This window comes from Thunnus thynnus, chromosome 18 (genome assembly GCF_963924715.1).
Source record: "Thunnus thynnus chromosome 18, fThuThy2.1, whole genome shotgun sequence".
Lineage (NCBI taxonomy): Eukaryota > Metazoa > Chordata > Actinopteri > Scombriformes > Scombridae > Thunnus > Thunnus thynnus.
The window spans coordinates 18510879-18527075 of NC_089534.1; the positions used below are offsets into that span (position 1 = coordinate 18510879).

The window sequence follows — 16197 nt, forward strand, 5'->3', positions numbered from 1 at the left end:
TGGGCCAATGCCCTTCAGCACCCTTCACAGCACCGTAACTCTGCAGCACAGTAAGACACAGCTCCTAGTTTAGCTTGCAACACAGATTCAACCCAGTAGCAAAGTATGTCCCATAATACTGCACTCTTTGATCTTTTTATCCTCAAAAATTGCCATTATACAGTAATTATATTTAAAAAAAATAAACTTTTCTAAAGTTGCAAGACAATCAGCATAGGAACAGTGAATGGAAACAATTAGGGTAAACTGAAACTTAAAGTCGATGCAGTCTGTATGTTAAGTTGCCATAAAGAGAGCAACAAGCCACAAAAGAAGAAGGAATGAAGCTTCACTATTTTTCCAGGTGTAGTTCAGACTGACCTTGAGTAAGCCGTGTAGCTCCCTCCTCTGCTGGTCCAGGCGGTGGTGGGCGTGCCTCCACCTCTCCTGAATCTCCATCAGCTCTGTCTGTAGCGTGGACTCTGCCCTGGTGTCAGCTGATAGCAGCAGGCTCCTCCCTGCCTCCACTGTCAGGATGTAGCCTCCCTGCTGCCTCTGGAGCACTCGCTCCCTCAGCTGCAGGATTATAGACAGGGACAGTGGACAGAGGGGGTACAGGTTAACTAAAGGAGTCTAAGGTTGGAGATGGAGTGAGGGTTTGTTAGCAGGGGGGGGGTTTGATTTGCTTTGGTTAATTAAGTGTTTAATTACAGAGTGAAAACAAGCAGGAGTAGTTTGAAATAGGGTATATGTTTGTGAAGATGCATATGGTAGATTTCAATGGATGAGCAACTATTTAAATGAGCTCAAGGTCCTCTTTCAGTCATCTAATAAAAAATACAAACTATTCTAATAAGTTTTATGAAAAAATAATTACTTCAGGGACTGAGTAGGAGTATCAGTGGCTGAAATCATCCCCAACCTAATCCACCTGCTATTACCCTAAATATTAAGAGAATTGTGACTGACAGAGATAATAAAATCATAAATATTTTAGATAAACTAATTTCAATGGAGATAAGAAATTTGAATAAGTTCAGTAAAACTTCCTCCATTGTTTTGTAACCTACCTGTATCTGATCTAACAGGTTTCTGGCCTGCTGAAGAGCGACTGGTTCTCCTGGCTGATGTACATCCGGGTCACGGGTCACTTCCTGTAGCCATCGTAGCAACTTCTCTGCCATCTCCCGGTAGTTCTGCCACTGGCGGACCAGACTATCAATAATGCCTCTACGCTGCTGGGCCCGCCTCACTACGCCCTGCCACTGATTGCTCAACAAGGCCAGCTTCACACTGAAATCATCTCTGTTAGTGGGACAAAAGTCAGAATAGAAAAATAAAAAATTGCGCAACAAACTGGTATTTATCTCAGCACATAAAAACTGTCCACACAATACTATTCATGTCCACTATCCACAGATACTCTCACATGCAGAAGACTAGAATAAACAAATCTAACTGCAGATCTACTATCTTAATAAGCCTCTGTATGAAACCAAACATGGTTCAAATGTCTGATGGTTTACATGTTGAGCACATATGTTGCTCACAACTGGATACATATTTCCATCAAATAGGTAAAAATGTGAAATAAGATTGTCTGTCTTTACCTGTCGTCCACATGTCCTTGGTCCAGCATATGATGCCCATCGCTGATAATAGAGTAAAGAATCTGCTGTCTGCTGAACATCTCTGCCTGGAACAACTGCAAGTGTACAAACACATAAATACATCATTATCAACACTGTACACACTCAACAACAACCTTTAGTACACATCATTCACTCACATTAAAAGCACACAAGCAACCATTTACAAACACTGTCTCTCTGACCTCGTGGTCTCTCTGCTGCTCCAGCAGACTCTGGTAGTTGCCTGAGATCTCAGCAGCCAGCTTCTGTTCAGTCTGAGACAGGAAGTCCATCCAGGCTTCACACTTCTGGAGGAAGGTCTGATGCTGGAGCAGCACCGCCTGCAGTTTACTGGAGAGGGACAGAAGAAGTCAACAGTAGGAACACCACCAACAGGAACACACGAGATGAACTTTACTATTAACTTTTATGACTTTATTAATCATTTATACATATTTTTTATGTTTTACTGATCAGTCATAAACCTTTATAAAATTAAAGGAATTTGAGAGTTGCTAGGTTGTAAGTCCTTATTTAAGTGAAGGATACTTCTGCATATACATTCTACAAAGCCAGTGTAGCTTGCTTTGTCTTTTTAACAACCTCTTTATTAATACATAAGCGCCACAGGAACTGTTTGACCATCTATAACTACTCCTACTACCCTGAATAAAAGCTGTAGATCATCATGTTAAAAATGTTTTAGAATTCACTAATGGCTTATTGTAAAGCTAAAAACATAAGGACTTTTACTGATTACTCACTTACATTTCTAACTATGAGCTTTATGACTTTTTGTAAAGAACAAAACTTCCTCTGATCATTTTTTTTGTAGTTTTTTATACATTATAATGACTTATTGTGTGTAAAACCTCATAAAAATTAGGACTATGATCACATGTAATGTGTTTGGGTACCTGAACCTCTCAGTGAGGTGAGCAGAGTGAGTGGCCCAGGCTCTGTTGAGGCTCTGCAGGCGTTTAACATCTCTGTCACTGACTGGTAGTCTGTACACCAACTCATTAACACGCTCCAAGTCTGGAGACAGACTACTGAGCTTCAACAGATGAACCTGAGAACACATTATCAGACACTGTTAGCAGGAACATCTCAGGACCAAACACGGTCAAGAGGGAGAACGTTTGATTACAAAGAACTGGAAGCAGCGTTTTTTTGTACCTTGAGTTTTTCCATACGCGTCTGAATCACACTGAGCTCTGGTGAGCCAACCAGGTCAGACTCCTTCAGCACCTCCTCAGCCTCCTCAGCCTGATGAATTAGTGTTTCCAATTGCTCTCTGAAACCCTCACAGGCCGAAGATCCAGACTAGAAACAGCCAGATAATCAGAGTGAGAAAAACAACAAATAACAGAGAGCACAGTGTTCAAGTGATAGATTGTACGTCATTCTGGCCATGCTCTCCTGACTCTACCTGTAGTACTTCCTGCTGCCTGTGGAGGGCGTGCTCTAGTGTTGCTAGGCGATGTGTGAGTGACAGGTGGTCTGACTGGAGGGCTGCAGAGGAGGAGGCGTCAACTTGGTTCTTCAGCTGTTCCCCTAAAGCCTGCAGCTGCTGGAGGGACTGCTGCACCGAATCCTGATCACCAAGGCACTCCTGCAACAGTAATGTCAGAGTGGCAGGTTAGGAAGAGAATCACTGAATCTATGCTATCGACACTAATGGCACACAGAGAACAGGACTGCATATTCAATGCAAAGACACAGAAAGAAAACTCATCATATCCAAAACGTCATAATTTAGGAGAAGCAAGACACATTTTGTTAATATTTTGGTGTTTATCCAATGGATGTTGAGAGGGTTTCTATTGTTTGTAAGTGTTTTAGGATGAGTGAAACAAGAGTTGTGTGTCCTGTGGGTTTTGGTAAGCAACAAAGATGGAAAAAGTCTTAAAAACAAATTATGTACATCAAGGTATACCCTGACATTCTGGTTCAATTTACTGAGTTTTGCTTTTCTATCAAGCACTTTTAATTTATATATCTGTGTTTTAATTTGATTTATTTGCACTTATTTGCTTTTGTATTATTCATTATTAATCTGTTTATTATTATCCTTTGTTACAACTGTTTAACTGGACAGCCATGGCTACATTATTTGTATGTTGCCTTAGTATATTCAAATAAAAAGAAAACAGTTCACAACAAAACTGTTTCCATCAGTGATCCTTGGTCAAAATAACCGCTTGCTTACAGTATTAGGACAGCATGTCTCTAGACATCACCCAGCACAGCTCTACAAGCCCAGCGTGACACCGGGGGACCCCTGTAGTGTAAATCAGGGGCCTGTCTTTCCCTTTGCAGTCTCCCTCTCAAAAGGCTTTTGTTAGATTGTGCTGTGAATCCACATTCAAGCAGACAAAAGGACAGGGTGCAGTTTGGTATTCTGCAGAGGGGATAGAGGCTTTGTGAATCCGTATAGTGAGCTGACAAGCTGTTTCTGAGCTTATTCACAATTCCTTACAAACCAAATGAGACTGACAGCGCACCGGGAATTTCAGTATTCTGCCACGCTCTAATCAAAAATGCGGATTTCAAACCACAAAAAATGTTGGATTTATTTATGAACTAACATTAAACCAAAAACTATAAAAGAAAGTGGATTAAAGCGCTAACTTTGACCCATCGACTAAAAACGCTGACTCAATCATATACTGGAGGCCTACATTACATCTCTACTCACATTGCAGTCCTTTATCCAGACGCTGCTCTCCTCCTCTGTAATCTCCCTGTCAGTGGCGCTCTTCAGCAGGCGATCAGCACGTTCCTCCTGTTTCTGGACTGCTGTCACACACTGGCCGTATAACGTCTTGTAGCGCTGCCACAAGCCCAGCAAGGCCTTACTGCTCCTTAACTGCTCTGAGATCTGCTCTAGTAGACGGTTCCACCTACAACAGAGCAGGAGAGACATGATGTTAAGGATTACGGCTGCAATGTCAGGGACACATTTTTCAAAAATTGTTTTATCCCAGCTACCTAATGTTGACGTCCCGGAGGGCTCTGTTGAGTGTTTCAGCCACAGATGGATGGCACTCTGTCAGTAGCTGGTGTGTTACGGAGCCAAACTTCCTCAGACTGCTCTCCTGCTTATCCATCTCCTCCTGCAGGTTCTGAGAGGAAAATGATTACATTTCATTTTCAGTATTTAGATAAACATATTACTCAACATACACTGTTGGCAGACAAATCTCATGGAAAACTGATTAACGTGTCTTTTGAACACTGTGCAGATGTTACGTTCCACAATAATGTTCAACAATTGTTGCATCAGTTCTGCACCATAAATAGATTTTTCAGGATGTGCCACTTTGTCAAAATCAAGAGGGCTGCCTAGTTTCTGCACTCCTCACCTCCAGACTCTCCACCTGCTGCTTTACTGCCTCTAGAGACCCGTTAAGGAGGTGCAGCCTGGACACAGAGTACCTCCCCTCCATCAGGTAACCGTTAATCTCCTCCGCAGCTCGTCTGTACAGTGTCCATTGCTCCAGCACTGACCGCAGGCTCACCTTCATCTGACTTATCTGATAGGAAGTAAGGGTGACAAATTAAGTGTTTTAGAGCATAATAAAAGAGTTTCATAAGGGATTCTGAAAAAAAGTATCAGAGATGCTCACCATATGATCCAAATTAGCCCAGGACTGGTTCAGTCCTTTAAGGGTCTCCTTGACAACAGAGCAGGCTCCTCCTTTCTTATCCTGAATGAGTGCGTTTCCTCGTTCCTCTGCTTTCTCTAGATCCTTCTCTTTTTCCTTCACTAATTCCTCCAACTCCTGTTAGAACAACAATTTACTTTAGGAAATAAAACATTTATAAAAACTATGTGTGTGGTATTCATGGCCGTGCTGTACTCCTACCTGACAGTCTTTAAGTGCATTCTGCACCGATGCTACATCCTCTATCCTGTGTCTCTTCTTCAGTTTCTCCTCCTGTAGTGTGAGCCAGGTTTTCAAGGCCTGGACTCCATTTTCATGCTCTAACCAACCTTCCAAAAGTCCTTCCAAAAGCTGAATCTAAAATACGAACACAATTCAGAAATGTTTCACAACTCAGAAACTGCAAAGTAAGAATACGAGAAGAAAACATTTTAAATGTAAATGTTGACTAAACATTACCTTTTCAGTGATGAGTCCCTGCAGTATCTGCCATCGTCTGTTCATGGCTCCCAGCTTCTCAGCAAAGTCTGTTTTATCACTGCGCTTTCCCTCCACATCCTGACTGCTGATCTGCAGCACTGACTGATTAACAAAGTCCACAGTCAACTGCTTACACGTCAGATCGATGCGGAAACCCTGTGAAATACAGATGACACAAAATACGACTTGATTAGGAAGAGGGAATTGACCCTTCTGAGCTTGACCAGAATGGTACAACTACTGAAGTCTTTGTGTGTTAACAGAAAAAAAACTGTTTTGTACCTTATATTTCTGCAAGAAGTTCTGGACCACCTCTGAGCCTACAGCTTCCATAATCTTGTCCTGGTCTTCATTGATGATGTTCTCCATGAGAGAGATCCAGCTCATTAGCTCTAGAATAGCGTGTCGTGATGCCAGCTTCTCCATCTGCAACTAAGGGACGCGAGCAGAGGGGTTACAATGGTACAAAAAGCCAAAATACACTATTCATCTACAATGTCTGTGCTGTTCTCAGACCTGGTGTAGCTTCTCTTGTACTACGGGAATACGAGTCAGCAGCTCAGCCCACTGAGTATCGATGTGGCCCAGCGCTGTCCTCAGACCAGCTGTATCTACTCTTTTTAAACGTAGAAGCTGGTTGCCTGTGCTCAGCACAGATGAACGCAAAGATGACTTAGCATCCACCTCTTTGGAAAACTCCTATCAGAAGCAGCAGTGACAAAAAAAAAGTTGTAATTTTATCATACATTGATTAAACCAATCTGAATATTGTGTATAGACATTATTATTAGTTCTGTGGTACATATTTGATGCTGATTTAATAACTTAACAAACCAGAAAGGCATAAAGGTGGTCTCTGACAGTCTCCAGCTCCTGAGGCACAGTCACAGACTGGGTTGTCCAAAACTCCAGCCTGTCCAGAGCTGACTGCAACCAGTGACTCAACTCTGCTGACTCACTCTGGTACCTGGGATTTACATACACAGAGGGTAACATATTAACAATTTAAGATATACTTTTAACTATATTCAGCCTGCATGAGTCCCAAAGATAATTAAAAACCAAGAAAATCTGTCTATCTCAAAGACCTACAGTATGTAACTGATTTCAGATTTGATACCTGACACAATTTTGTAGTTTCTAAAGAATAAAAACCGACTGGAAAACAAAAGAAACTCAGTCTACTGCCAGAGCCTGACCTGCTCCAGTGTTTGAGCGTGGAGTCGAGGCGGTGTAACTCCTTGTTGACCTTGGTGGTGGAGGAGAGCCAGTGTTCTCCTAGCTGGGTCAGCTGGTTCTCCAAATCTGAACAGCCGACAGACAGAAGAAGCCTCTTGCCCTCCTCCAGGACCTGGTACAACTGGGGCTGATGCTCAGTCAGGCTGGCCTTCAGACGCTAGAGGATCGAGGGGAGAACAGATGGAAAAGAGTTAAAATATGATATTCAAACAAGCATGCACAACCGCAGCTTTCAGGGTGAGTCGGATGGCATTCTGATATTGTATGGTTGCATATATTTGCAGATATACTGTAGGTGTGTGCAGTCTGTACATTGTCCCTTACCTGATAGAGACTAATCCTTTCAATAAGCCTCTCTTCTGTCTCCTCCACCAGACCCACAGTGGGGATGCTACACTCCACAGACTCCAGCTGTCGACACAGAGCCTGGTAGTCTTCCACAAGCCTGCTCCATGACTGGCCAAGACAGGAGACAGGATAGAGTCTGTTATTTATTGTAGTCCCACATGTTGCTTTATTTGATATTTGTGTATTGTCATCGACTTTGTTATCTGCTATATATCAGTTGCTCCTTTTCCCCATCCTTCTATTATTCACTCATTCCCACCTCCAGTATGCCCTCCAGCTCCACTCCCCTCCTGTGGGCCTGTTTCAGCACACTGTGGGCTAAGGCCATTGTCTCCTCCAGGGCCTGGCTTTCCCTCTGTGCTACCAGACCAGACACTTTACTATAAAATGTCTGGGTGAGGATCATATGGCATTCCAGACCCTGGAAGAACTCCTGGAGTAAAAGAGAACATGTTTGAAACACAACATTAGAGAAGAGAGATAAAAGATAAAGAGATAAAAATAATTCCACCACCACTCCTTACTTTGTGTTTGTCCAGTGACATCTGGACCTCTATGACCGAGGCTACTGTCATCTTCTGGTCGGCAGCCATCTTGTCTTGAGCGGTGTCCACCAGGTCTGTCAGGTCATGAAGTGCAGCTTCATACTGAGCCTTGAGAGACAAGCCGTGGTTCAGGCTGCTACGTCTGGAGCCCACCATCAGCACAAGCTCCTCATATGCATCCTACACAGAACCATCGACATGTCAGTCAGTAAACGTTTAAACTCTGGTAGCTCATGACTCTTGGAGAGTTAATGAGTTAATGAGTTAAGAGTTTAATATCACCTGTAGTTTGAGTAGTTCCTGGTTGGAGATTTGGTCAGACTGGAGTCCCTCTCCTCTGGTCTTCAGCTCAGTCACTCTCTGCTCAAACTCCTTCAGACTGTCCTCGACCTCTGATAATGTCTACAAAAGACGCAACGTATTCAATGGAAATATCTTTTCAGAAGCTACTTCCTATTTGCTATATCGCTGAGATGGCTTTATTTTGTATCTTTTGTGTATCAGCTGTTGGTTGGTATCATACCTCTATCTGTTTGGATGCAGGTCTGTCCACAGTTCCAGCCATCTTCTGTAGCAACTGGTGTTTACTTTCACTCAAAGCTGTGAACAGCATTCTTAGTTCATTCTGGCCAGGACAGCAAAAACAGTGTTAAAGAGTAACAGATGTTAGTCAGGCAGACAATCAAATTGGTAACTAAATACATCACACCACAAGTTTAGTCAGAGTTAAACTGAAGGTCTAATAGTTGGTACCTGGAAGGTTGAGTGCTCTTGCAGCCTGTCTCTCATGCTGTCACAGTGCTGTTCCAGGGTAGAGTCCAGCAGCCCCATCCTCTCCTGCAGGCCCTCCAATGTGTCCTCCATCAGGGCTCGCTCCTCTCCTCCACACAGCCGGCCCGCTCCTCTGCCCAGCAGGTCTCTGCACTGGTTTACCTCCCTGGTCATCTCTTTCAGCTGTTTATTCAGGACCTGGAGAGAGGAGTTACAGTCAGCAATGCAGCTCCAGTGGAGTATTTATTGTGTTGTCTGCTTACATCAACATATTGTGTCTATAGCAACCTCTGTTAGCAGTGTTACTACAATACAAGTTCTTTTAGTTTATACCATACTGTGATTCATATGAAAAGTATTCTATTTCTGTATGAGTGAACACAACTGATTAGAGTATTTATTCTATCTCACCTCTAGATTGGTGAGTTGTGTTTCTGTGTCCTCAGACAGCAGCACAGGACCAGAGAGCAGCTGATTCTCAGCAGCATCCAACCAGGAGGAGGCTGCTGAAACTGCAGCATACAGGTCTTGCTGGACTGTCGCCCCTGCCAAAGACACTGCCAGCTTACTGTCACCACCTGACACCTGCAAAGAAGAACAAAGAATATTTACTCATTACATCAAAAGTTGTCAGTAACAATGTTTTTGTTCCTGATTAAAGGCATCTCAAAGAAACAGCCAAAAGTAAAGAGATTAAAATGGGTTAGAAAATGACTGCTTTACCTCTTGGGTGATTCTGTCCAGAGTCTGGCTGCAGACTTCAAACAAAGCACTGGGAGAGTGAGAGTCCTGGCTGGCAGGCTCGCCTCTAAACACCATACTGGGACTGGACAGACGGGACCGGTGGAGGACCTGCACACAAGAGTGACATTAGAGATGACATATGAACCAATTCATCAATTTTAAGGAATTGAGACCAGAATAAGTTGTAGTGACTAAAATATTTTGCACATAAAATAAATTTAGCTTGATGGGTCATTCCTGGAGGTCAAATTAAATACAAAATATATTTCACAAAACCTCCCATGTTAAGAAGTATATTTAATGCAGATGATCATAAATCTTCATATACTGTATGGCATGTTTACCGGGCTAAGCTGGTCCTGTTCCAGGGAGTTGAGGGAGAGCTGCAGCTTTGTACTCTGATCTTTATTCAGGTTTTCCCAGCGCTGTCGCAGGTGGTCTAGAGGGGACAGGCTGTCTGTCTCCAGCAACACTCCACCCGGGACTGACACCTCACTGTGGGAGGGAAAGGAGGGTGTTATCAATGGGATCTGATATCTGTCCCCAGAAGGACAAATCAAATCACAAAAAAAAAATCATTCTTACAGGCTTAATGTGTGACAATAGACAATAATAAAGAATAAAGAGAGGAGAAAAGGTACCTGTCTCCATTGGGTGTAGTCTGTTGGCTGAGTAACTCTTCCCCGACACTGGCTACAGACTTGAGCAGCCTCCTCTGTTCAGCTACTTGCTCCTGCAGCTCCTAGAAAATATAGGAAATTAATTTCAATTAACTTCCAAGAACTGACTTGTTCTGCCCAATGACACTAACCTAATCAAACTGGATGACAACACATCAGGCAGTCAAAATAGTGTTTGAAATAGGCTGAACACAGGCCTATTAAATATAAACAGTCTTAAGTACAGCCTCCTCTTACCCTCTGTCGAAGCAGATTGTCATGATGTTGCTGTGTGCGTGTTGAGCGAGCCTGGGAGAGCCAATCCTGGACATTAGGACTCTGGGACAGAGATGAGTCTGGCTCACTGTCATCCTGCTCCTGCAACGAACCCTGAGAAAATGACAGAGGGATGCAAGGAGTAAGTCGTGACTTTGCAACAATGTGGTCGAACAGTTGCTGCAATCATGTTTAATAAGTGAAATTTGAATGTCCAAAAGAAAAATAAGGCTTAAACACCTAATTAACTAATTAAATAACAAATCTAACAGAAACAGATTGAAAAAGGGATGATAAAGTGAGATTGTGAATTATAGCTACTGTAAACACATATAAACTTAAGTGACATCTAATTCATGATGCCAGTTTTAACTGAAGTCCATCTGAGATGTAAACTCTCCTAGAATAAATCTGTATTTTGAAGCATTAAATTAATTGTGCAAGTACTGCAAAATAACATTGATCATTGCTACCAGTTTTTCTAATTGGTTAAGACAAAGAAAGCTGTTGTAGCCTCTATGTGTCGTAGAGTGATTTAGTGGCTAATTGAAGAGGCTGCCTTTTTGAGGAAATTATTTTAAGTGGACATTCAGAAGTTTCAGAAGAAAATTGAGTTGTTTTTCCTCCAAATGAGACGTAAACCAGAGAAGCAACAAAGTCAAAATGCTGTGTCATCAGAAACACACCTGATGCAGTACATTTAGCATTAGCATGTGATGAGGTAGCATCCTTTTGTCTGGTGTCTGAGGCCCATTGTGAGACACACAAGCTCTTGTTGTTCCATAATGGAAAACAGTGGACTTTTATGAAGGAGCATGACACGACCTTTAGTATTTGCACAATACTGCCATTGATGCTGCTGCTCAATGCAACATAATGCAGCACAGCACAACAGAAATGGCACACAGGCAGGGAAATGGAAAAACATGTGGGACTGTGGAGAGACAACACATAAATGGTGAGGAAAACATCCACACATGACTTTGGTACTAGGCATCCTCTTGTCTCACCTGTATGTCAACCTGTTTGTCCTGCAGCATCTGCTGCAGCTCCAGCAGGCTGTCTTTGAGGGAGCGCAGTTTGAGGGTGAGTTGCTCTGCCTCTCCCTTGGTCTCGGCCCGGCCCTCCAACAGCAAGCTCTCGCTGTGGACGGACAGCTCTGACAGATATGACACCTTCTGCTCGATCTCAAACAGCATGTTCTGGAAAGGCAAGAACACAACGGTACACTCAGATGTTTTATAAAATAACAGTAAGGTTTTTAACACAGATTTTTACTTTAGTCTAAAGTTGGTTATAAATTAACCACCACCTGAAATTTAAAGGTGTAGTAACCATCTCAGAATCACAAGTCTTTACAGTAACCTGCCTACAAGTCACTGAAAAGGAAAGAAGTAGAACCTACATTTCATGGGTATGCCTTAGCCAAAAGAAATAAGTATTATTTTCGTTCCTTGATAACAATGAACACAAAATTATCCAAAAAGACTGTATTTTCTTAACTTCAAAGAGCTGTAATTGGCTCCAGTAAATCTCTTTTAGTTTTTTAAAGTATGCACAATACACCTTTAGCACTCCTTCAACAGCATGCTGTTTCTGCCTCTTCTTATCTCCCTTAGCTCTACTTGTTATTTCTTCGATTCTCATTCTCTTTGAAAAGCCTACTCTCTGTTTCCCTTCAAATTCTTTTTAAACCATTCCTCTCAGTCTCAGTAAAAGGGACCCTCCCTCTCCATGTTCACATTGTCTGTAAAAAGTGCTAACATTTGCAAATAAGTGGAAAGAGGTGGGGATTAGGGTTGTATCCCCTTCTTTCACACGCAGATACAAGGGCCCTTGGCAGAGAATTTTCCCCAACAATACAGAGTGCCTCCATATAACTCTTTTCCTTCTATTCAGAGTTGTTGCTGCGTCATTCAGTGGGAAGTTGGAGCTCCTTAGGGTATTCTAACTCAAATTCAAAAATGTACCTTCTTCTGTTTTAGCCAAGGTTTTTATGTTTTAACTGACACAACTACAAGACAGGTGGAGTTTGTTATATAGGACTATGTATGTAGGATACCCTTCCTTCTCTTTTCATTCCTCTTCTTTTACAGTTCCTACTTTGTCTGAGTTCCGCCAACTCTTTCTCGCATCACAATTTTTCACTTCATCTCTCTAACCTCACATCCTTTCTCTAACATATCTTGCCCTTTCCAGTGGATCTATACTATAATAATTCATGGTTGCAAGCGGAGATAAGGATCCACATGGGCCGAACCTTTAGACCTGAGCTCCCCAGGAGCCATATGTAAGCTGTAATCAGCTTACTGTCTCGCAGCTGCTACAAACACACACACTTTAAACATAATTTTCTTTGCCTGAGTCACAGAACTAACATTATTACTGCTGAGAAGCCAATTATGGTTCATCATAGGATGAATGTTTTAACACTTTCAATACCAAAACTGAGGCATAGTTCAGGTTATATGTTCTCACAAAGGCTGCCAACATAACTCACTTACCACTACCGTTGCAGTTTAAGATTTAAAACATATTTATTTCAATATCAATCTAGCTGCATACACATAAAATCTTTTGCCAGTGACAGAAATAAACGCAGATGTCAGGAAAGGTCGGTTAACAGGCTTGTAGGACAAAAACTAAGATAAACTTTTTTTTATCTCTTTCCTCAGAAGTTGCTTTGTGATCAAAATCAGTCAAACTGGAATATTATCTCCTACTTCTGACCTGAATAAAATCACACGACTGTGGATCAGTGACCATCGCCTCTACCATTTTGCCTCAGATGCTAATTACCCCACAGATAAAGGTGATGTTACTATAGAAACAGGACGAGCAGGGGGTAAAGCCTTGAGCTGGAGGAGGAATGTTGGGGAACTAGTGTGATCAGAGAAGGACACAGAGTCAGACCCTAATCCTAATCCCAAACCCTAATCCCCTCCCGCCCCCCCAAAGTGTCATTTATTGGACAATAGTGGCCTCTTATTCTGCTCTGCTCCTGTTAAATTCTGTTTCCTTTGGTTTTTGAGGACGGACTGAACAGTTTATGCATGACTAAAATAGTAACAGTAATATAACACCCAGGGAATGAATCCAAGCATAGGCACTATTTCTGGAACCGAGAAGCAGCCAGTGGCAGATACTTCACTTTAGCCTTTGATTATTCACTCTTGACAATAGCATACAGACTTCAATGCTGAGCCTAAGGCAGTGGGAGAAATTTAAAGGTTTTTCTTGACTTGTCAACTGAGGAAAACTTCTTGTGAATATCAGGGGAGCAGCAAAACTGTACACCATATCTACTTCAGTCAACCTCAGTGAACTCTACTCAGTCAAACATTCAGTTCAGTCTTTCACAACATCAGAAATCTCACCTGACAGTCGATGAGCTGCTCTTCCATGTCCATGTCATCGTTTTGGGGCTGAAGAGCAGAGCTGAGAGTTGCACGAGTGCTCAGCAGCCAATGGTCAAGCTCCTCTGCCTCACTGTGGTAACGCTGCAGTGCCTGTTCCTGTCGCTGCTCCTCTAGTTGTTCGCTTAGTTTTTCCTGTAGTGGTTGATGTGAAGAAAACATGTTAGCTTCCACAATTGTGTGTGGGTACGACAACAAGCTCAAGTCATAACAAAGACAATTCTGACACACTATTAAAGCTCAAGGTGGATGAGAAAGTATGCATATTTGAGATATTATTTTTGAGGACCCACCTCAAGCAACTGCCGTTTCCCAGAGGCCTTCATTCGAATGGTGGCCATCCTCTCTCCCAGCACAGTGAGGGTAGACTGGAGTGCCAACTGGTCAGCAGCCTCCCCGTCACTATCGCTGTCTGCCAGCTCCTCAGAAAAACAGGTCTGTAATTCACCAATCTCATCCTGCAGCATCAGGATCTCATCCATCAGAGCCTAGCCAGAAAACAATAAGGAAAGTGTGTGAGAGGTAAAATAAACAGAATATGCTGACAGAGTAGAGTGAAAGAGGATAAAAACTGTTGAAATGAAGGAAGGAGAGACTGAAAAGAAGACCGTGAGATAGAAGCAATAGACGGTTTGTCCAAATTGTCTGACACTAGTGTAACAAAAACTAACTGTATCGGACATGGCTGTGAAGTTGGCATAGCAACGGAGAATAGTGCCACGCAGTCTGTGCAACCATTGCACAGGCTAGTGCAATATTAAACCCCTGAATCATTCCCTGTTTTTTCCCTGAGCAGGGCTTCTCTTTTGCCATCTTTGTCTTTTCTTTAAGAGATCTGTCTTGTCTGACTTTCAGTTTACACTTCACATACTGTTCGACTACTTTTGATATCATCTCTTTTTAACCCACACACATGAACACAACGTTGCCAATATCTCCAGACCTCACAGTCCCCTGTCTCTCTCACCTGGTGTGCAGCCATCTGGCTCTCTGGACTCTTGTTGGGCTCCAGGCCCTCATTGAGCGCTGCCTCGATGGACTCCATCTTGGTGGAAATGGATTGGAGGGACTCCTGATAATGCTGCTGCCGCTCCAGAGCCTCATACAGGCTCTTCTGCTTCTCGCTGATCTATAGCAGGAAAGGAGGATTGCAAAAACAGAAAGAAATCAATGATGGTGAAATCGAGATGGCAGCTGGAGAAAGAAGTTGGGATTTATGTTGACTGTGGCATTGTTTGTCTTGTAACTTGTGGTGGCAGGTAGTTGGAGGTACATTTCAAATTTAATGTAAATCTGTGTTTCAGTCCCTGTTTTGGCCAATTTTGGTGTATCTAGGTAGATGGTTCTGTTTCCTTAAAAGAGTTTTAACTATGCTTTAAGTAAAAACATACAGTAGGTGAGTGGTGCGTTTACAAGTTATTTAAAACAAATAGATAGTTGATTTTAGTGGATGACGTATCGTACCACGTTCTTGAGTGTTTCCCAGGATCTCTGCAGGTCATCCAGATTAGCAGCGCTGGTCTCCATAGACGGGTCATATAGCTCCTGGAGGGGTGCTCGACTTAGAGCTCCACGACCCTGTGACAGCACAGTGAGTGTGAGTTTCATTCATATCTGAGAGCGAAAATATGTACATACTTGCCACAGTATGTTACTGTGCAGTAAAGAGGATGTGCTGCAACGTGGTCTTGTTAAAAACACACTTATTAATGAGCCATTCTGATGTCATACCGTCCTTGAACATACAGTATTGTCAACAATTAATTGGAAGTGGCACATTTGGGGGAAGAATATCCACAACTGCTGTGCACACGATACATATGTGCAATTTATGAACGAATACATTATACACTTACAGCTAGAAACTAATATAGATAGATCAAATAAAAAACGTCTGAACATCCCCATCTACACATTTTCCTAATTTAAACTAATGGCAGCTTAGCTCAGTATGCCATGGGTTAATGGTTATGGTAGTTCTCGGTTATGGTAACACAGGCCTCCCACACGCTCACATACTTCCACACAAAGGGCAGAAATTTAAGAGTAGTAAGCACAACCTATGACCTATGAGTTAGATCTGTTTTGTTCTTTGTGGGACGTTTCCACTTAATCAGCAAAGGACCCTTGCGACTAGTTTACACTCTGATTATACTACCCTCCTGTCACTTTCCAGCTGCCCCACATTCTGCCTTTGATCTTATTGATTTTAGTCTTTAGTTAGAAGATAAAAGCTCACTGACACATCAGAAGACAGAAATAAATATGCATATTTCCCAATAATAAGAGGACAAACAGAAGTGACTGTGGTTGTATCCCACAGAACAAAATGTTGCTGTTTAACTGCTGTATCATTCTGCGTCATAGATTAAACAAAAAGCTATTTCATTTATGCTAAGTTGGATGACTTTTTCCACAGCAATATTACCTCAGCAAAA

General features: G+C 42.4%; 1 protein-coding gene across 3 annotated transcripts in view; it reads right to left on the reverse strand.

Moving 5' to 3' along the window:
- syne1a (spectrin repeat containing, nuclear envelope 1a) overlaps positions 1 to 16197 on the reverse strand; it is a 144832-nt gene that overhangs the window by 20235 nt on the left and 108400 nt on the right. For all 3 annotated transcript variants that reach the window (XM_067572353.1, XM_067572352.1, XM_067572351.1), the window contains 33 exons: positions 15224 to 15337; positions 14727 to 14888; positions 14053 to 14247; positions 13721 to 13894; positions 11354 to 11545; positions 10326 to 10457; positions 10050 to 10150; positions 9753 to 9903; positions 9388 to 9516; positions 9076 to 9249; positions 8647 to 8862; positions 8417 to 8518; positions 8176 to 8295; positions 7873 to 8073; positions 7608 to 7781; positions 7325 to 7456; positions 6961 to 7157; positions 6596 to 6728; positions 6278 to 6460; positions 6044 to 6193; positions 5741 to 5917; positions 5483 to 5638; positions 5243 to 5398; positions 4979 to 5149; positions 4605 to 4738; positions 4312 to 4516; positions 3043 to 3225; positions 2790 to 2936; positions 2528 to 2682; positions 1814 to 1961; positions 1590 to 1684; positions 1050 to 1284; positions 361 to 555 (listed from right to left, as the gene is read on the reverse strand). In XM_067572353.1, the coding sequence (XP_067428454.1) occupies positions 361 to 555; positions 1050 to 1284; positions 1590 to 1684; positions 1814 to 1961; positions 2528 to 2682; positions 2790 to 2936; positions 3043 to 3225; positions 4312 to 4516; positions 4605 to 4738; positions 4979 to 5149; positions 5243 to 5398; positions 5483 to 5638; positions 5741 to 5917; positions 6044 to 6193; positions 6278 to 6460; positions 6596 to 6728; positions 6961 to 7157; positions 7325 to 7456; positions 7608 to 7781; positions 7873 to 8073; positions 8176 to 8295; positions 8417 to 8518; positions 8647 to 8862; positions 9076 to 9249; positions 9388 to 9516; positions 9753 to 9903; positions 10050 to 10150; positions 10326 to 10457; positions 11354 to 11545; positions 13721 to 13894; positions 14053 to 14247; positions 14727 to 14888; positions 15224 to 15337 (5289 nt within the window). The remainder of the gene's footprint in view (positions 1 to 360; positions 556 to 1049; positions 1285 to 1589; positions 1685 to 1813; positions 1962 to 2527; positions 2683 to 2789; positions 2937 to 3042; positions 3226 to 4311; positions 4517 to 4604; positions 4739 to 4978; positions 5150 to 5242; positions 5399 to 5482; positions 5639 to 5740; positions 5918 to 6043; positions 6194 to 6277; positions 6461 to 6595; positions 6729 to 6960; positions 7158 to 7324; positions 7457 to 7607; positions 7782 to 7872; positions 8074 to 8175; positions 8296 to 8416; positions 8519 to 8646; positions 8863 to 9075; positions 9250 to 9387; positions 9517 to 9752; positions 9904 to 10049; positions 10151 to 10325; positions 10458 to 11353; positions 11546 to 13720; positions 13895 to 14052; positions 14248 to 14726; positions 14889 to 15223; positions 15338 to 16197) is intronic.